Here is a 20670-nt window from a genome sequence, read left to right on the forward strand (position 1 = left end):
GAATGGTAGTAGATGATTGAGAACTATGAACTTCACTTTTAGAGGGAAAGAAAGAGAAATAGCTTGTGGGTAAAGTGGAGAAAATATAGAGTTGGCGAAGAAGAGAAAAAGAAAATACCGAGTGAAATATGTGTGTATATAAATTTGTGCAACATCTATATTATACAATTTGTTCTCCTACAGTTTAGAGAATAATTAATTTTGTTCCTCTTTTAAAGAAGAATGAACATTATCTTCCTGTGATTGGTGAAAATTGTGTAGAGTTCATAGAATCAATACATTTTTTATAATAATGAGTTAGTTTATAGTGGGGCCCACAAAATTTCCTCCAATCAAAGGGAGGATAATGTTATTTGAAAGAGGGTGAACAAAATTATTCTATATACTTTGAGAAATTTTTGGATGCAAATAGAGTATTGTACATATGGTATCCTGCGGTGCATTCGAGCTGTTTAAAACAAAATCAAATGTGTTTTGAACGGTCTAGATCTAAGTAGAGGAAAAAAGGAAAGAGAGTGATCAGTTAAATAGAAGAGAGAGCGCTTAAATCTCGATCATCCAAAATATATTTGGACAGTTTGAATAGACGCGTGATATCCAATTTGCACCCATCCTAAACTTTTTGCAGAGCGCTTAAATCTCGATCATCCAAAATATATTTGGACAGTTCGAATAGACCCGTGATACCCAATTTGCACCCATCCCAAACTTTTTGCCCACGACCACGAAATTTCCAAAAAAAAAACACCACCGAGAGGAAAATTAGGAAAGCTGGACCCACGTAGTGGGGTCAGATTCCAGAGGCAGCTGTGATGGGAGGACCGTAAATAACTTCAGAATACAGGACAAATCCCTTTCCCACCGCCTATAAAGCCCAACCCCCCACCATTCATTCCCCTGCACACGTAACGCGTTCTCGTGAAATCTACACCCCATTCCCGCTCAGAGAATATTACTATTCTTGCGAATCTCCTTCCTTTCTTCTGCTTTCTAGGGTTTGTTTGTGCAGCCGTCGCCATCAATCTCGACATCACAGATCGAAAACCGGTATGTTTATGCTCATGCAATCCTTTGCGGCTCATTTGTTAGCGGATATGTCGTTTGATTTTGCATACTATCTCGTTTTGAAAAGATTGACGGTCCGTAAAACGAGAACTTAGACTAATCTCATTTTTGTTAAAGAAAAATTATCTAAACTCTTTGGGTACTGCATATCAATGAGTTTTTTTAATTTGAAAAAATGACGGCCCTCAGGACGTGTTAATTAATATCCGCCAAGGACAGGCTAAAAACATTTTTTAATATTGAAAATGTTCTTGACGGGTATTAATTATCAAAACACGTCATTGAACAAGCTAAGAATATTTGTTAATAGTGAAAATATTCCTAGCCAATATTAATGATCAAAACACGTTCTTAGCCGTTATTTTTCCTTTTAATTTATCAGAAAAGCGTGAGAATTTTTCTCGAAAAAACATGCATCTTTAAGTCTAAGTTTTGCAGGCCGGATAATCTTTTTGGCGAGAGGAGTGTATGTTTGTTGGCATATTCTGAACCGTTTGGGCTTTGTTTTGATATCTAGGGTTGATTCATCGAAGCGTGAAAGACACTCGTGTTTTTGCATCAGTTTAGAATTGATCTGTGTGTTTTCAACCTATAACTGTGAGTATGGTGTTATTAGCGTTTGCGTTCGAATTCTTTATGTTGTTTTTGTTCCATCCATCTATCTATCTATCTGTCTATCGATTCTATCTATCTATGAAGGGAGAACATCAATTTGTTTGGACGCTTAAGTTGAGGCTTGCTCGCATTTTCACTTTGACCTCATAAGTTAAGAGAATTCCAACTCATTAACCATTTAGAGAGGGGCAACCATGTAATATTACATGTAGTTCATTAAAACCCGGCCACGTTCCAAATAAGTAACTGCGAACAGTCGGTTAACCGCTTCCATGATCTTTATATCTCCAGATGTTGAATTAGACAAGTTAAATTGATCCCCCAAAAAAGTTTACAAAGATTTGCACACACATATATAAATGTGTCGCACATGGGTTTTTTTCAATTTAAATATCCCTAGGTTATTTAGGCTGTATTTGCTGAATAACATATTTTAGGATTCTAGTTTTTGGTGTATGTATTTTGAGTCGTTGGATCCTGTTGTTGTAGATGGTGTTCATAACTATAGAGCTCTGTTTTCTCTTTGCGTTCACTACTTCATGAAAGCTTGCGGTATTTGTTTTGTATACGTGCAATTGCCATTGATTGCAAGACTAATTTTTAATTAGTTCGTGTAGCCTATATTCTAATTTGTATGGGATATTATTTATGTTGAGCCGATTGAACAAAATCAGTTTTTTTTGTTTGAAATAAAGATGACTATTTGAAGGGTGGGCGAGAAAGGCCTTCTGTCATCATCTTGCAATATGCTCTGTTTGGCTTTTTCTGCTCACTCATAGGGGTCTGGACTGTGGACCTTCTGGACATTTTTGATTGGATGATTTTCCAATAAAAAGCTAAAAAACGAAATCAGTTTCTAGATGGGGTTTTTTGGGTGATCCTTTCGCCTGTAACCTTGTAAAAATTAATAGGCTTTCCTTTAGTCGTTATGAATTTGGTTGATTGATGTTTTGAGAAACATAGTTGTCTAATATTCCTTTCTGTGATTCGTTTCCTGTGCCATGAAACGGAATGGAACAAATGAAATGGCGTTCGTTAATTGGTGATTGGATTGTTTTGCAGAGGAAGATTTTACTAGTGTTGCATTTTTGCTTTTGTTTTCTTGGTCAGGTCATTCAAAGTCATTGTGATACGTGATCCTTTGAACTAATCTCTCTCTATTTGGTCTTTTCAATCCTTCAGTCTTGCACCTTTCTCGTCAAGCATCACCCGGTTACTTAGATTTTACTTTGTTGCACTCGTTCGGCTTGTCTGGAACTTTTTTTTTTTTTTTCAGTGTAGCTATTTCATGTTTTCTCTACTCGTTTGGTAGTATCCATGTTTTCCCTACTCTTTTGTATGTATATGCATTGACTTTAGGAGTTCGTTCTGAGTTTTATGTTGATTGATGTCCTGTGCAGGAGGACTGAATGATCTAATCTAATGGAGTCTAAAGGTGGGAAGAAGAAGTCTAGCAGTAGTAAATCCTTGTTTTATGAAGCTCCCCTAGGTTATAGCATTGAAGACATTCGACCTGCCGGTGGAATCAAGAAGTTCAGATCAGCTGCTTACTCCAACGTGAGTTTGACTATAATTTGTTTCTTTAACATCTTGATGAAACTTGAAACGAAAAGTTAATGATTTCTTTTCTGAATGCCACTCTAATGCAACGAGTTATATTTTGCAGTGCGCTCGGAAGCCATCCTGAGATTTCCAATTCCTGACATCAGTTCCAAAAGCGGCCAATACCTTAATATTTTTTTTCTCGTCTTTTCTTCAACACTCGTCTTCTAATCTTTCTCCGACAGCATTTCTTTCCTCTTATTTTACAAAGTAATTCATCCCATTAAGCCAAGATGGCCTTTCCAGTTTCAGCAATTGGTTTTGAAGGATATGAAAAGAGGCTTGAGATAACTTTCTTTGAGCCTGGGCTCTTTTCGGACCCTGAAGGCAAGGGCCTGCGCGCTTTATCCAAATCCCAGTTGGATGAAATTCTGAAACCAGCTGAATGCACCATTGTCAGTTCTTTGTCAAATGACGAAGTTGACTCTTATGTCCTTTCTGAATCTAGCCTCTTTGTGTACCCTTACAAAATCATCATCAAAACTTGTGGGACTACAAAATTGCTTCTTTCGATCCCACCGATCCTTGATTTGGCTGATATGCTCTCCCTCTCTGTGAGATCTGTGAAGTACACTCGTGGAAGCTTTATTTTTGCTGGGGCCCAACCATTTCCTCATCGCAACTTCTCTGAAGAAGTAGCTGTCCTCGATAGTTACTTTGGCAAGCTTGGTTCAGGAAGCAAGGCTTATGTGATGGGCAGTGATGATAATAAAGAACAGAAATGGCACGTGTACTCTTCTTCTGCTGAATCGACGAATCATTTGGACCCAATTTACACCCTGGAAATGTGCATGACTGGTTTAGACAGAAAGAAGGCGTCTGTGTTTTACAAGGCTGATGCAAGCTCTGCTGCTGCGATGACGGATGTCTCTGGTATAAGGATGATTCTTCCAGATTCTGAGATCTGCGACTTTGAATTTGATCCATGTGGTTACTCCATGAATGCTATCGAAGGTGGCGCGATTTCAACCATTCATGTCACGCCGGAAGATGGTTTCAGTTATGCGAGTTTTGAAGCAGTGGGGTACGATTTCCGATACTTGAGTTTAACCCAACTGGTTGAGAGAGTGTTGGGTTGTTTCCACCCAAGGGAGTTCTCTATTGCTTTGCATTCCGATGATGTTGGTGACGGACTGGGTCCTGATATCAATCTGGATGTGATGGGGTATTGCTGCGGAGAGAGGAGCTATGAGGTGCTGGGAAAGGGAGGATCTGTTCTTTACCACAGCTTCATGAGGGCCAGTGGCTGTGGGTCTCCTAAGTCAATTCTGAATTGCGGTTGGAGCGAGAGTGATGAAGACGAGAAGGTGGAGAAGAAACAATAAATGACCAGATATTCTGGTCTGTCTTCGTGTTTTAAGAGTCGGAGCACAACTATGCTAATAAGCTCCCATGTAGTGAGTCAATAGTTACTAGCTTTTGGTATCTATGTTATGGTATTGCCGCGCGTGGTAGTTTTAAAATTCATCTGTTGGATTGTTTTTCAGTGTCGTGATTGATAATTTCGGCTGTTTGAAGTGTTGAAAACAAATTATTGCTACGGTGCATGAAATATGATAATTTCGAATCTTTGTTTCTTTTAGTTGATATGCATGGTATTGAGAGAATTCCTGGCCAGGGAAATAGCACAGCCACTGCTACTTGCCATGTTTTGACTGAGCTAATTCCACCGTCCGAGAATTCCTGGCCAGGGAAATAGCACAGCCACTGCAAGTTGCCATGTTTTGACTGAACTAATTCCACGGTCAACCAGCAGTGGCGCAATCATGGCAAAGTACCGTGCGGACTAGTCCAACCACGAGGGCATGATAATTTGACTGTCCTTTCAACTCCCTCTTGGTCGAATTATAAGAGAGCATGTGAGCTCTTCTGCTGTTTTGCTCCACTGGGTGCAGTAGTGGAGAACAACTCTTTACCTAACATTAAGCCCAACTTGCTCCGTGTAGACTTGGGTCCTCTTGCTTGACATCTTTCGCTTCTGTAATCTTTTTGAGAGAGAAAGTAGAAAAGAATAGGACCAGCTTCTCTGCAATTGGAAGCCTTTGTAGTCCCAACTCGACCGTTCATCTCAGCAATCGATGGCCTGGATTTTAAGAAGACTCTTTTCGGAAAGAGTTTTCTAACAAAATTTAACCATTAGAAACACTTTTTTTTTTGGCATCAAAGAACATATATATAAATGAGAAGAAACACTTTTACATGGCTGAAATCACACAAACTGCTCTTTGCCGGACTGCAGGAAAGCCAGATTCAAAACAGTAGAATGAACCAACGATCTTGAAGGGTCATAAACCTTTTCTCCTATTCGTTTTGTTCATAAAGCCTTTCCTTTTTCTTTCTTTTTTAGGAACACAAACATGACATAGCCTTTCCTTTTTGAATGAAAGTAAGTTGGGCCATTTCTTTTCAAAAAGTATACTATAATTCCACCTCCAACCGAAAGAAATTCTAAAAGTAAAGGAAAACTGACGGCTTTCAGGACATGTTTAGAATTTTTTTGAAATTCTAAAAGTCTCTATTGGGCCTTTTTGGCCTTGTCTGGGAAAGAATTGCCAGATTCCAAATGTAAAGCGAAGAAATGCCTCATCAAGCTGCCAAACTTGACTAATGGAATTGGACCATTTGGAAAATCTCCATCCTGAATCAATTGATTGCATTATAAGCATCGATGTCGACAACGCAGAAGAGAAAAAAAAGACCACTTTCCCAACCAAGCACCACAACACTGTATGTAGAAATTCTAAAGTGTGAATGGAAAGTTGATCAAAATTGACCGAACTGATTAGGTACAACAGCTATGACAGCAGCTTCTGTGAGATTCTCACTTTCGTGGAAAAATGCGAAGTAAAAAGTCAATGCCAAATGTGAAATCTACAGCCGTCGTGACTGTATGCACGACGGCAAACCCTAGTATAGTACTCATCCACAAGAAAGCCGGAGGGGTAGTTCAAGTGATAACATGGATGAGCTATAAACTCAGACATCGAAACTTGGTAAACTCTTGGGTCCAGGCCAGAAGAGAGAAATGTCTTGTGAATCCCTTGATAACAAAAAGACCGCAGATATATCCCAATTCCGAATACTCTATGGATTCCTAATACATTCTGGCCATACTCCTAAACGTCAAAAAGGAAAATGCAAGAGGTAAAAAAAATGAGGCTCCCAAACACACTTTAAGTAGTATACAAACCAGTTCAATAATCATTTGCCTGACATCATTCTTAAGCTCTATCGACAAAAGCAATGGGTTAGCCCTGCCCAGAAACAGAGGTCACTTCTTGAGAAGCTTTCAATTTGGTACAAAAGGATCACCATCTGTGGCTCGTTTAGACTATCATCCTAATGTCGAACCACCCCTTGTTGCTTTTGTGACCTAACGCATAACGAATTTCATCGTCCAGCGATCTTGAATTGAAGCACTTACCCTCTATTACGGAGGGGAAAACTCCAGCAAATAAATCTACGTTTACAACTTCATGGCAATCAGTAGGGCCGAAACTTTCTTGCAGCTCTTAACTGCTGTATCCTCTTTTTATCCTGCTCGAATTTACTTTGGAGCGCCATAATCTCTGCAAGGAATTAAATGCCGAGATGGTATAGTAAACAAGAGAAGAATCTTGGTCTAAATACATTGACAAAAAGAATAAAATACATAAAAAGAGTACCCAAATAAACCAGGCCACATCCAACGTCCCACAAGAATCTTATGAAAAAAATGAGTATTATTAATGAGGAATGTACCCCCAGTACCTAGAACAAACCGTTGCACCCCGAGTAAAGTCCAAATTACCACCCTTGAGATGTCTCATGTCTTTCATCAATTGCTAATTTGCTTAAGAAGGGTATATTACTCCGAAGTTCTAATTGCAGATGTTACTAATACTCAAAGCAAGTATAGCTAGGGATGCCAAAATGTACCTTTACAGCTTTCAACTGTTTTCGGAGGATAGTGGATTCCAATAGGAATAAGAAGAATGAAAATTGAATATAGCATACGAAGATTTGCAAGTATTAACAGGTATTTCAGAGTTGTTCCGTAAACCTTCAGCCTAGCTATTTCTATTGCATTGTATATTGCTTGATATACTACGACTACCACATACAAGTGAATTGAGAAACAGTAAAGGGACAGGATGGGAAACCAATGAAAAAGCAAACTAAATATTATATTTTGAGCCATAATGAATCAAAAGAAGAACGAAATATGCACTAATGATAACAATTATGTTCGCGAAATTCAGCATACCATTCCTCTGGGCCTCCCGCTTCTGAAACCGGTAGAAATCTACCCCAACATCTTTAGTTTTACTCTTCTTTTTGGCCTCTCTTTCCAGAACAGCAGCCTGAGCAACTGAACCCACAGCAATTCCACTCTCTGTATCTGTTGTCTTTTTCCTACCCTTATGATGTACAACAACCGTCCATCCCCCTTCGGCGGCAAGAGCTTCTTGTTCTTTTCTTGCCTGAAAGTGCCATGCAAGCTTTTAGTAACAAACGGTTGAGAAAACTGCAAATCATTAAGACCCCATTTATTTGTTGCATTACAGTATGAATCTAGACTATACATCCAAGGAGACCACATTAGGTTTGACTTCTGCAATCCAGGTAAATATCCATCGGATACAAAACATGGGTTCCCAATACCACAGGAATGTGGTACTATTAATCCACTTACTAATTACTATCAATTGTATGGGATTACTTGTCCTATGAAATTGTACTTCCCTTCACTATCACAATAAGACATACATGACCCCAAGCAAATTGGTGTCGGTGTCTATATGCTGGCATAAGTGGATTGATGTATCACTGTTCAATTTTTAGTAACATGCAAGAATGTACTTCAGATAATTACTCATGCCGACATAACCAACATATTAAAATACCAGATGGTCCAAACTCAACAGAAATAGGTAAATGGTTCAATATCTACGTTGTTTGCTTAAATTTGTCAAGTTGATGGAAGTACAAATAATAAGCAGCATGTAAATAAAGATTGACAAGATCATAGGCTACCACCAAAACAATAGGTGGAGACATAATGGAAAGTCAACTGTGTGCTTGTATTGATTCCACAACTGCACGGACATTAACAAGAACATCAAACGCAGCATTGCCAAAAAAGCCCTGGAGAGGAAAAATACCTGCTCCTCTTGCTCCTCATAAGCAGTCATAAAATCATCAATCCTATGTTGTAATATCTCCAACCCTGGTCTACTTTGTTGGTATTCTGTCATCCACTCTGCAATCAGATAAACTATGATTGAGCTCTTGCAGGAATAAAAATCTAACCAAGTTAAGAGAGCAATATATATATTTTTTCTTTTGTTAAGTTAAGACATAACAGCAATATTTCATCTTAAATTTCTGAAGAATGGAATAGTTTCAACAGCATCAAGTAATGAGGAGACTGAACTATTGAAGACATTCTCAAGTCTCAAGAGGCCTCTAGTGTTAGAGAGTAAATTCATTTTGCATATGCGGAAAAAGGTAGAACTTGAAAAGTATCAAAACAATGTAACATACGTACTCTAGATGGAGAGGAACGAAGAAAGGGGATTTGAGTATGATTTGAACCTACTTATTCCGAAATAAGTTAATCCAAAGAAGAGTGAAAATCCAACAAATTTTTAAACTTTAAACTCATCATACTTTTGTAGCTAATAGGGCTATTGAATATGTGTAATGTCCATAAATCAAGAGTTTACTAAGTATTAGTCCCGCAGGTAAAATGAGAGCATTTATATTGCTAGAAATCATACTTCTCATCCCTCTAGAGCAGTCCTCGTCGCCTGAAGATATCTCATAAACCTCATCCTGTGCAGGTTCGCTCTTTTCCAGTGCTTTCTTTTCTTTCTTTGATGATAGGTGGCCCTTTTTACTCCTGCGAGCTTTTCTAGACTTGCCTACAGCATAGAAAGTTCCAATGTATAATACCAGAAATATTGAAAAACTCTGCAAACTACGAATTTTAAAACCCAAGTTCTCAAGCAGGTGGGGGGTAAGCTCCATAATAGTAATAAGAAAAATATGTAAGTATCTTGGAACCTAATATCACGTAATCATGAAAGAAGCCTACGTTCTTTTTGGGTATATGAGAGATTCATTAAAAGAAAACAATATTTCGGCACATAGTTGAGTATGACTAATTAAACACTTAATATGACAGTTTGGTAAATTGAATATTTCACATAACTAAATTCAAGAAAAACAAAAGAACATCAAGAAAAGCAAGAGTGATTATTAATTCTACAGATATTAATGAATTCCACATTCCATACAGCGATCCGAGTCATAAACCAAAGTGCCTTGTTAAGTTCTTACCCAAGCATTCCTATTACGTGGTCTAATAGATGTATCATGTACAACACGCGTAATTCATAAACACCTTATTACAAAAAAGGAAGCAATGTACTACAAATTCAAAAAGGGAAGCAAAGCTCGTGGAAAGAGCATAACTCTGTAACGAGGAGCTTGAGGCTTCCTTGTCAAGATTTCAACTTTTCAACCATCATATATAGTTTCTTCTTCCGAGAACTTTAACATACCATTCTCTTCTTTAGAGTCATCTTCAACTTCGTTACGGAGCACATTGACTTTGTCAATTCCAGCTTTCTTTGTCTTCTCAGTTCTTTTCCCCTTTTTCCTCAATTTTCCATCTTCCTTTTTTCCATGTGTATGTTCGCCATTCTGTTCGTCCAATGCATATTCCACATAATCATGTAGCACATCAACTTTTCCAATTTCAGATACATTCATTCTGTCTCTCTTTCTTTTCTTCTTCCTCAACAATTTTATTTTGTTCTTTTCGCTGAGTGCCCCATCTGACTTGAATGCTAAACCAACACACCAGTTGGAAAAAAATCAACAAAAGAAGATGATAATGGTTCAAAACCTATGAGACACAAAAATAACACATCAAAGATGCTTCACCTTCAATGTCATGTTGGCCAACTACAGTGGCTTTACTTCTGCTTCCCATTACCGTAACTCCTCTCTTCTGCCCCAGAGATTTGTTCCTTTTCTTTTCTTCCTTTACTTCATTCGTGTTTGTCTCCGGAACTACAAAAAGCATTGTTAGTCATTCCTCACTAAAATACTCTTATACCCCTGGAGAGCCAAACCAACAATAAAAAAGAAGGAATAAAGAGGGAAAAGGACAGACTAGTGCATTTCAAATTCGGGTTATCTTTGAATGTGCCATGGAAGGACAGAACAAGGACCCAAAGACAGGAGATTTTAGCAATGACTCATGATCTACAGGGATGCTCTATATGCAGTCATGATTTTGGACTGACTGACTTTGTTTTCTCCGGTGAACAACAATTCTCCCAAGTCCCAAATGCACCACTCTGTTCACCAAAACTATAAAATTTTCTTGACTTCCGAGGTAAACTATTTCTAAACTGAGCCACACATATTGAGATGTAAAATGCACCAAATCATCCCCTTTGTATGAATACAGCTTCAGTGCTCGAGGTCAACTTTTAGGAGCTTGACTGTCAAGGGGTAAGTTCAATGTGTGGGGTTGGGCTGGAATGGAATGGCCCTTCCAACTTCCAAATCCTATTCTCCTGCTCTAAGTTGCAATAATTTGTGATTCAGCAGAATTTGCCACTCCACAAAAAATGAGGTAGCCTCATTCCTCTTCTCAAGGTGAGGAATGCTCACTTAGAAGAGAAATTTCTTAGGGAATTACTAACTAGGTTATATCAGTATTTTAAATGGCAATAGTGTTTTAAATGGCAATAGGTGCACCGAGGCGCCAAGGTCCCCGGAGCTTAAGCGCAAGGCGAGGCAAGCACCTCATTAAAGCGAGACAAAATTTTGTTTTTTTCACTCGGCAGTGAGGCGCAATTTATTAGAACGAGTATTCTTATGTAGGCAAAACTTTCAACACAAACAAACACTAAACAAAACATATTATCCATGAAAAGCTAATAATAATGTTTAGAAGGCTGGAGGTGAAGAAGAAGAAAATAGAGAGAGAGGCGTAATCCAGAGACAAGAAGAAGGGCTTCGACGAAGAAGAGAGAGAGAGAGAGAGAGAGAGAGAGAGAGAGAGAGAGAGACGTAATTACCTGGCAGAGATGAAGAAGGAGACAGAGCAGTCGATTGAGCTGCTGCTACGTTCATTTCACGTATTTAGGGCGAACAATCAATATAAGGTTTTTCTTTACCCAAAAAAATAATAAAAAATCAATAGAAGGTTTTTATCGGGTGTGGTTGGAACATGTTATAACCCTCAGATGAAGGGTTAGGATGCATTTTTTGGTAAAATACAATAAGCCCGCGCCACAGCGCCTAATCTGTGCCTTTGTGTTCTGCGCTTAAGCTCAACTATACGACGTGCAACTCATGTGCCGCGCCGTGCCTCAGCGCTTAAGAGCAAGCCTTTCAAAATCATTGGGTTATATGTTGCACAATTTCGTCTTGAATTGGTTGTTTCCGACTTATGTCCATTTATAAAACAAACTTATGGAATTACTTTAATTATTGGTTATCATTCTATCATTTCCACATATATATTGCAGTATCACCAACTGCATATCATTTCCCCAAAAATCCCCCTTTTAATTCTAATGCACTTGATAATTTTTCTTTACAATAGTGCATTTCCACTGCTTAGAACTGAAGGGAGCCATCAAAATTAAAGATAGCGAATCAATTTATGAAGCATAGGTACTTCCTAAAACGGCATTATCGTACTCGTACCTGACTACCTGTAATCATACCGGATATTGGTACTTTGCATGGTATTACCGATTTTTTTTTCTATGAATTCTGCCATACCCTAGAAGTACCTCGTTATATATATATATATATATATATATATATATATCAAGCCGTACCAACACAGTTTTCTATGCTTAGCATTATTGTAGTATAAACATGTTGGTCCACAAATTCTTTAAAAACTCTTATTTGTACCTTAAATGACGTCAAACTATTAGAACTTGTTCGTTTTGAGTTTTGGGACTTTGACTTTTCTCTCAACGCAAGATCTCCAATAAATTTTCTCGCAATCATTACTCTCATTTCTCTCTTGATCCCACTCAAAATCCAAAATCCAAATACCAAAATGAACAAGCCCTTAGTTTTCTCCAACATGAGCAAACCTTTTCGGAACGGGTTAGGAATGGGCGCCACCTATGTAGCACGGACACTTCGTCGGAGCTCACGTACACTCTCGGACACCGACACTCCAGGACACTCTCCGGACACGCGTCCGACACTTCTCCCGGAGTGTCCTGTTTTTTTTTTCCTAATATTTGGGGTCTGACACTCTTCGGACACTTTCAAGACACTTTAGAGACTTTGGGGGTAAAAATGCAATTATAAGGACTTTAAAAATGGATCAAAGTGTACACTTAAGGGACACTCTCTTTGTTTGAATGTATTCTCTCTTTCTTTCTCTCTCTATGATAAGATTTAGGGCTATCTCGTCATAATATTATTAAACTTTTATCTTATTTGAATATTTTTTTAATTATATAACGTGTCCCCCAATGTGTCGTGTCCCCCATTTTTTGAAAATTTGCGTGTCGGGGTGTCGGTGTCGTGTCCGTGTTTGTGCTACTTAGGGCGCCACTATCCAAGCCCGGATCCAGCCAGGTTCTATTGATCATGTTTCCTTCCCAACAATTATACCTTGTCTTGGGGCGTCTTTGGCTTCACGAGAGAGAGCCCGCAGGAGAAAAAAAGCCTTTCTCTTCCCGTCCCGGGTCATACTCCGGTGCTTCCACATAAGAGAAAATCGCAATGCATCTTGCTTAGAAGGCGTAGCTCCTTTTTTTTTTTTTTTTTGTAACTGCGACGTTTAACTATTAGTTGAGGTTGGATTCTTAACGCCAATGTTATTTAGCTATTTCCTTTACTTGTAGGTGTAATTATTACGTGTAATATATAGCCCAATAGCCGTACCCGTCCCCTACAATTTTCAGGTTTTGCTGCATCGACGTACTTGTATCGCACCAGTACCCTTATTCATAACCCATACATGTGCTTCTTAGGAATCAGTACTCATATTTCAGGAACTAAGATTTGATTCGAAACGTGCCCTAAATGTTTAAAAATCCAACATCAACGTTCGATGGCTTCAGTATTGCTGTGCGGATTGGACACCCCCTTACTCCCTAAGGAGATTTGCTCACTAGACCCAAAATTATTTTAACTCTCTAACCATCGAAATCAAGATTAAAAAAATAACAGAAGAAGAGATGGAAAAGAAGTACCTGTCCTCATCGTCGCAGGATCTTCGTTCGATTCAAGATTAATTTTTTCGGGTGGTTCTAGAGATTCTAATCGTCTAATCATTTAGGGCTGAAGCCAATTTATGCAAAAATGTAGTAGTATGTATTATATTCTAGGAACAAACCACATAAAATACCCAAGCATCTGATCCGTGTCACAAATAAAACCTTGCAATTTTCGACTTCAACTATATCAGTTCGAACCCCAGACCTCAATTTTTCAAAACCCTATACATACCATGAACAGTAAAGCGAACCAAATTCGAAAAAGAAAACCGTAGGGGGTGAAAGCACAGAACAAAGCCACATACCAGTTTCAGTAGGCTTGTCTTCCTTCTTGAATTTCTTCAATCCAGTTGGTTTCGCTTCTGTTAGCATATCTCTCTCCTTCACTCCCCAGTCTCTCTCTCTTTCTCTCCCACCGAGGCTCTCTCTCTATACCGTTGAAGGTAAGGGAGCCCTAAGCCCATTTCTTCGGGGTTTTGGATGGATTATTCGGGCCATGTTTTTAGACGCCCAAACAAATTAGGAATGAGAATAGTGGGTACTACCCGACCCAAAAGAAAATGCACATATTCTTAGCTCTTTTTTTTTTTTTTTTTAACACTAAACTCCCGTTCTTCTTAGAGCATCTCCAATTCATACAAAATAGAGGATGGATGTAACACATTGAGGGAAGATTTTGTAATTTATTCCACTTTTTCTTTACTTTTTGTACTTTTTTGGGAGAATTTTTAAGGGACCCACCGTCCTTTTTAGAGTTTGGAGGAAATTTGTACTCCAAATTTACTTTTGGTCCTCCATTTTTAGAGGACCAAATTTACTTTTGGAGGACCAAACTCTAAAAAGGACGGTGGGTCCCTCAAAGATTCTCCCAAAAAGTAGAAAAAGTGAAGAAAAAGTGGAATAAATTACAAAATCTCCCCTCAATGTGTTACATCCATCCTCTATTTTGTATGGATTGGAGATGCTCTTAGGCATTTAAGGCATTTTTTTTCCTTCTTATTTTGTCCTTATTCAAATTTCATTCATTTTTATTTTTTTATTTTAGGTCAAATTTTTATGAATTATTGATTCATTTCAACGAGAGGAATTAAAAAAATATTTTTTTTTACTTTTATCTAGATTTTTTTATTTTGGGACCAACAATCCACAAAAGTTTGATACAACTAACAAATGCAAAAAAATTTAAATAAAGACAGCTAAAATGCCAAAAAAGCTAAAAAAGAAAAACTAAGGAGAACAACACCTTAGAATTGAAGAAGATTTTCAGTGCCGAGCGGTTATCACGTGGTACCCGCTCAGCGCATCTAGATCGTCCTTTTCGGTTTTGGAGAGAGAAAAATGAGAGAGAGTGTTAGGATGAGAGGAGAGAGAGAGTGTTTCAATCTAAGCTATCCAATACAATTTTGGACGGCCCAGGTGTGTTGCTCGAGCACCACGTCGGCTGGGTGATGTGGTACCCACCCGGCACCCAAAAATTTCTCTAAGAATTGGATTCGGATTTTGTTATTGGACCCAACCATACCAAGGCTAACTAAGGGCATCTTACTAGCCGACCCCTTTTTGACTCTACATACCCGTCCAGCCCCACCTCATGTCATACCCTTTCCCTACAAACCCTGTTTTAAGTGATGGTACCCAAAATATCCTTCACCCGTCTGTTCCATCTAGGGTTTTTAAAAAATGGAGAAAAAACAGGTCTTCTTCTCCGCTCTAAAAGACGAGGTGGTCCAAGGCCTGTCCCATCCCAAGCGAGGTCACGTGCCAAGAGCCTCGCTCAGAGCAAGTCGCCAATGTTGTGGCGGAGCAGCAAGTAGCGGCAGAGTCACGTGGCGAGCATAGATTTGTCATCGATCAGGAGGTGAGGGATCGTCGGCAAGACGCTGACACCATCGATGGAGGGTCTGGATCTCGACAGCGCTGGGGTCAGGGACTCGAAGCGGCACGGGTTGGGGCAGTAGATCGTCGTGACCGATTGCAGGTGAAACAATAGAAGAAGAGCAGCAACCAGTGGATCTGCGTGGTCTGCAACAAGAAGTAGTCAGTGCAGAAGGTGTTTGCCCAAGGTTTCATGGCCAAAGTCGTTTCCAAATTTGTTCAGACCTTTAACATGTCCCGTTGCCAATTCGAACAACAACGCACAAACGAAACCCTGGATTCGATTCCGGAACATACCAATGATCAGCCACGGAGTAGCAATGACAAGAAAAGAAATTCATGTTACGAGTAATTTGCTTTGCGTAAATGGATTTCCGTTGTCTGTCTGCGTAATTTTGGAGTAAAGTTTTGATCGTTGAATATTTCTTATGAATTTAATTTGAGGTGCAGAAGAGGTGTGAATTCACCCCTCCATGATAACGTTATTTTATTTTATTTTAATTCAGATTAAATGCTTGTTTGTTTGTGAATTATTTTAGAAGGGTATGAATTCTAGATTTAAGGTTGTGAATTGTGTAAATTTGAGTAAGTGTGAATGGTGTGAATTCTACAAAAGGAGGTAAATTCTGTAGGTGTGAATTTTGAAAAGGAGTGTGAATTCTGCAAAATGGAGTGAATTTTGTAGATGAGTGTGAATTTTGAAAAAGGGTGCACGGAAAAGGGTGTGAATTTTTAATTTGGAGATGTGAATTATGCAGGGTGGGAATTGTGTAATTAGGTGGGTGTGAATTGTGCAGATGAGTTGCGAATTCTGCGTTTAGGGGTGAATTCCAAAAAATGAGTGTAATTGTGAATTATGCGTTTAGGGGTGAATTCCAAAAAATGAGTGTGAATTCTAAAAAGAGACATAAATTCTGGGGGTATGAATAGTGCAGATAGGACATGAATTCTGCAAAAAAAAAAGATGTGAATTTTAGGGGTATGAATTCTGCAAATGTATGAATTTTACAAAGGGATGTGAATTCTGGGGGGTGTGAATTTTGAGAGGTGTGGGGGATGTGAATTTTGGGAGGTGTGAATTCTCGGGGGCGTGAATTCTGTGAGATGTGAATTCTTGAGGGTGTGAATTCTGGGAGGTGTGAATTCTTGGGGGGTGTGAATTCTGGGATGTGTGAATTCTTGGGAGTAGAGGTGTGAATTCTGGGATGTGTGAATTCTTAAGATATGAAAAGTGATAGGGGCAAAATAGTAAGAGCATCTTTAAAAAGGGTCTAGATGGGATAACACTTTAAAAAAGGGTTTGCATGGAATCCAATGTAAAATTTGGGACTGGCTAGGAATTTCCTGGGCTAATAACTAAAAGTCCGTTAACAGAATAAGGCTAAGTTCCGCGAAGGGTTTCATATTTTGTTATTATTCAATTTTCTTTTTTTGCGTTTGTCTGTTTTGTGCCTAATTTTTGTAAATTATTATTTCATCTCGTCAAGACGAATCAGAAAAGTAAAAAATTATAACTTTTACCCAAATATTTAAGAAAATAATGGCCAATGACGTATTTTGATAATTAATACCAGTCAAAGACATTTTCAGCATTAACAAATGTTTTCAGCATGTCTTTGGCGGGTATTAATTATCAAAACACGTTCTGAGTCGTTATTTTCCCCAAATATTTTTGAAAATATCCAAAACAAAGCCCAAAAAACTTAAGGCGCAAAACTGACAAACACAAAAAAAAAATTTGAATAAGAACATGACAAGAAAAAGCCCAAAAATCTTAGAGAAACGCCTATTCTTCAGAGTATTTTTTTTTGTTTTTTGTTTTTGGAGAGGATCTGAGTAAGGCCATTCACAGTGGTATAATCAAAAATCAATTGTTGTTAAAGTTAACAATATTGGTGCAAAAAATGGCTCACAATGGTATAATCAAACTTAACAACATCCTTAGAAATAATCAAATTTTAGGCTTTGGATAACCAAAACTAGCAACATTTTTCAATAATCAAAATTTGTGAACCCCACACCACATAAGTTAATTGGTTCCAAAATTTATATACACGCGTATTTCAACTAGTATTTTCTTCTTCTCTTCTTCACCTGCTCTATATCTTTTTCACTTCAACCACAAACTGTTTCTCTTTCTTTTCTTTCAAAAGTGAAGCTCATATTTCTCGATCATCTACAATTTAACCCATTGTTGCCGGATTACGGTATTTCACTTTTCTTTCCCGTTTCTATTTTAGACTGCATTCTTATGAACTTAACTTAAATCTGAAAATTGTCTTTATTTGATTTTTTTTCGCATTTGTTAATTTTGTGCCAAACTTTTATGGGTTATTGATTCGTCTCGACGAGAGAAATCGGGAAAATATTTTTTTTTACTTTTACCCAAGTATTTTGAGAAATAATTACTTTTTAGCAAAAAAAAAAATCGACTAAAAAGTGGTTATTCTTTTTTGTTCCTCCCCTTATAATTGAGTAAATGAAGAACCTTGCAAAAAGAAAAAAGAAAAGGAAGAACCTTGCATTATTTTTCAATTTCAAGAACACATCTGATTTCTTTTGAAAGATTAAGAGAGTGGTGAATTTGTGATATAGGCTACAGGAATAGGAAGAAGAAAAAAGTTTCGGTGTTGTTTTGATAGATAATACTAGGAAGAACACCATATGTTCAATATATTTTTACCAAAAAAAAATAATAATAGAGGGAAGTGAATGACGGAAAACAGAATGAGAGAGATAGATTGTGTGAAATTGTAGTGGACTTCTTATTTTAGTTATGGACTAAAAGTGACCATTGTGAACTTCAACGTTGTTAAGCTTAGTAACCTCTTAAGTGAATAATCAAAAACTGATGTGTCAACTTTTGGTTATCCATTTTTGATTATACCACTGTGGATGGCCTAAGAGTCAACTCTTACTTGTAACAGTCTTAGAGCAAATTAGAACCATTGATTAGACCAATGTATGGTTCAAATTTGAACTATTCCATCCAGTTCAAAACTTGGATCGGAGAGGATCTGATCCCTTTCAATAAATAACTTCTCTTACCTCCTTTAAAATCTCCATTCTCAACCACCTTTGAATTGGTTTAATCCCTGAAGCAAGGATCTTTGAAACTCCTCGTCAACAGGGGATGGGAATTACCAAAATTTAAGCAAGCGATAACACCTGTTAGATTATTTTCCATGTTCGATTGCTTTCAAAATCTATAAATTTGGGCAACTCAAACATAATCTCCAACAAATTAAAAGAAATCGAGTTTGAGCCCGAGAAAATATTATTTGTTACTGATCAAAGAAGTTGAAGCAATGGACAAGTCTCAAAACGCAGGTTACCAAGCTGGCCAGGCCAAGGGCCAAGCCCAGGTGAGTTAACTTAGCTTTGCTCTTAAAATTTTTAATTTCCCAAATTTAATTTCGCATGGTGGTGGTGAATATGATTGCTATCTTTAATTTGTTGCAGGAAAAGGGCAACCAAATGATGGACAAGGCTAGCAATGCTGCCCAATCTTGCAAGGAAACCATGCAAGAGGTTCTCGATCTCTATTTTGCATCAATTGATTTATGAAACTTCAAAATATTCCTATAGAGAATTTTAGTCCGCTTTTACAAGATCGTTCGTCCAAATGATCCAATGCAAAGTTTTTAAAACCTTTGGTACCAAAAACGCCATTAGTGCTCTCATGTCTGAAACACAACAAATTGAGTCTAGTTTCTACTCTCCAAGTGGTGTTGCCTTTGGGCGCACTGTGTTTTGAATTTCATTGTTAATTGTCTTATTCAGGTAATGAAATTCTTACTTATTGAAAGAGAAATAAATAAAGTCAAAAGAAAAATCATAGTGAGCATTAAGCATGAACCCTTTATTTCACGTAGCTTATTATTATTATTATTATTATTACGCAGACGGGTGAGCAAGCGAAGGCTAAAGCGCAAGGAGCAGGCGATGCTGTCAAGAATGCAACCGGCATGAACAATTGAAGCAGAGATGATGGATTTGCGGATCTCATCCAACTTTTTTTTTTTCCTACTACTTTTGCTTAATTCTCGATTGAGCAGTTTATGTAAGCTTCGCCTTAGGAGCTATAGGTTGTTTAGCTCGGTTGTCTTCTAAACAATCATTAGATCTCTCTCTTAATAATTAACCACATTGTTATTTTTCAAAGTGGTGAGAAATGATAATGACTTTTAGGCATTTTGCATATGGATCTCTACCGTTGTTATTGCAAGTTTTTTAATCTGTCTGCTGATAGGAAGACATCTACATTCCATAAGTCTTCATTAAAAAAAATTTGAGTTTGGATCACAAGTTTTATACTTTTTTGATTTCTCTCGTAAGGACGAATCAATAATCCACAAGAATTTGACACGAAACTAACAAATGCAAAAAATCTATATAATAAAACAGAGCTGTGTTTGAATCCAAAAGATAACCAACGCTCCAGATTTATCTCTTCCTCCTGCATAAATCTCTACCCTCCATTCTACAAAATGGCATGTCCGTAAATTGATAACTTTTTTTTGACCATTTTCTAATCACACATTCCCCTTCTATTTTCTATTTTGGAAATCCGATTTCCATTTCCAGACCCTTCTCCCTCTCTCTCTCTCTCTCTCTCTCTCTCTCTGTGAATACGAGAATACGATTTGATTCCCAGACCCTCTCTCTCCGAATACGGCCTTCCTCCGCCTCCTCCCATCACGCAGGTTAGCCACCACCTCACTCTCCCCGCGCCTGCTGATCGCCAATCCCTAACGACCTAAAATAGCACGGCTGATTATACCTATATCCCAGAATGCTAAACAATTTTGTTTTCGTCCCTGACAGGTGAGAGACAATTACGGATTATATAGATTACGTACAGAGGCAAATTGTTGACTAACTCCTATAATAGGTAATTATTGATATTTTTTTGTGTGCAATGTTGATTCATGCCCTGTATGTTGTATAATCCGATTGTATTGTTTTCGTATCAAATGATTTTTCCAGTTCTTTGATTCATGCCCTGTTCACATGTTTAGTTGCAGTATAGGATAGGACCAACTTGCACATGCATTGCGTGTACCCAATTTGTAATCGGTATGTTCAGGCGGTAGTCTTCGGGCTAACCGGAAGTTCCTTATTTTAATGCATCCAAGGTGTTTGTAAAAATGCCTCATACAAATAGAATTGCTCTGTCATAATTCATTAGCTTCAACTACTATGCCTTCTGCAACGTGGGTCAGTTGAATGGCATAGTGGGTCAGTTGCTTTT

The 20670-nt window shown here is 38.0% G+C and overlaps 3 protein-coding genes across 5 annotated transcripts in view; 2 read left to right on the forward strand and 1 right to left on the reverse strand.

The window, feature by feature from the left end:
- The window catches only part of LOC131298983 (stress-induced protein KIN2-like), a 39257-nt gene that overhangs the window by 9794 nt on the left and 8793 nt on the right, over positions 1-20670 (forward strand). Inside the window, exons 2-4 of one of the 2 annotated variants that reach the window (XM_058324505.1) lie at positions 18708-18781; positions 18879-18947; positions 19322-19620. In XM_058324505.1, the coding sequence (XP_058180488.1) occupies positions 18725-18781; positions 18879-18947; positions 19322-19396 (201 nt within the window). In that variant the 5' untranslated portion in view covers positions 18708-18724 and the 3' untranslated portion in view covers positions 19397-19620. Of the gene's footprint in view, positions 1-18619; positions 18782-18878; positions 18948-19321; positions 19621-20670 lie in introns of those variants that run through there. The other variant, XR_009190582.1, reaches the window with a different exon arrangement.
- On the forward strand, positions 889-4851 carry LOC131298978 (S-adenosylmethionine decarboxylase proenzyme-like). 2 transcript variants are annotated; one of them, XM_058324498.1, is made up of 4 exons: positions 889-1047; positions 1583-1662; positions 3081-3237; positions 3347-4851. In XM_058324498.1, exon 4 carries the CDS (start codon positions 3516-3518, stop codon positions 4605-4607), a length of 1092 nt encoding a protein of 363 aa, XP_058180481.1. In that variant the 5' UTR covers positions 889-1047; positions 1583-1662; positions 3081-3237; positions 3347-3515; the 3' UTR covers positions 4608-4851. The 2 variants fall into 2 exon arrangements, with proteins under 2 accessions (XP_058180481.1, XP_058180482.1); XM_058324499.1 differs by lacking the exon at positions 1583-1662.
- On the reverse strand, positions 6301-14064 carry LOC131298980 (uncharacterized). Its single transcript, XM_058324503.1, has 7 exons — positions 13847-14064; positions 10216-10344; positions 9831-10118; positions 9045-9188; positions 8427-8524; positions 7529-7745; positions 6301-6851 (listed from the first exon to the last, which is right to left on the reverse strand). The coding sequence occupies exons 1-7, from the start codon at positions 13911-13913 to the stop codon at positions 6766-6768; spliced, it is 1029 nt and encodes a 342-aa protein (XP_058180486.1). The 5' UTR covers positions 13914-14064; the 3' UTR covers positions 6301-6765.

Source organism: Rhododendron vialii, chromosome 8a (genome assembly GCF_030253575.1).
Source record: "Rhododendron vialii isolate Sample 1 chromosome 8a, ASM3025357v1".
NCBI classification, from domain to species: Eukaryota; Viridiplantae; Streptophyta; class Magnoliopsida; order Ericales; family Ericaceae; genus Rhododendron; species Rhododendron vialii.

What these genes read in the sequence shown, in the direction of transcription:
- LOC131298978 (XM_058324498.1), top strand. Translation starts at nt 3,516, where the DNA reads ATGGCCTTTCCAGTTTCAGCAATTGGTTTTGAAGGATATGAAAAGAGG.
- LOC131298980 (XM_058324503.1), bottom strand. Translation starts at nt 13,913, where the DNA reads ATGCTAACAGAAGCGAAACCAACTGGATTGAAGAAATTCAAGAAGGAA. An exon ending in TGGCCAACATGACATTGAAG is followed by an intron (nt 10,119 to 10,215) that starts GTGAAGCATCTT and finishes GTGTTGGTTTAG; the next exon opens with CATTCAAGTCAGATGGGGCA. An exon ending in ATGAGGAGCAAGAGGAGCAG is followed by an intron (nt 7,746 to 8,426) that starts GTATTTTTCCTC and finishes TGGCACTTTCAG; the next exon opens with GCAAGAAAAGAACAAGAAGC.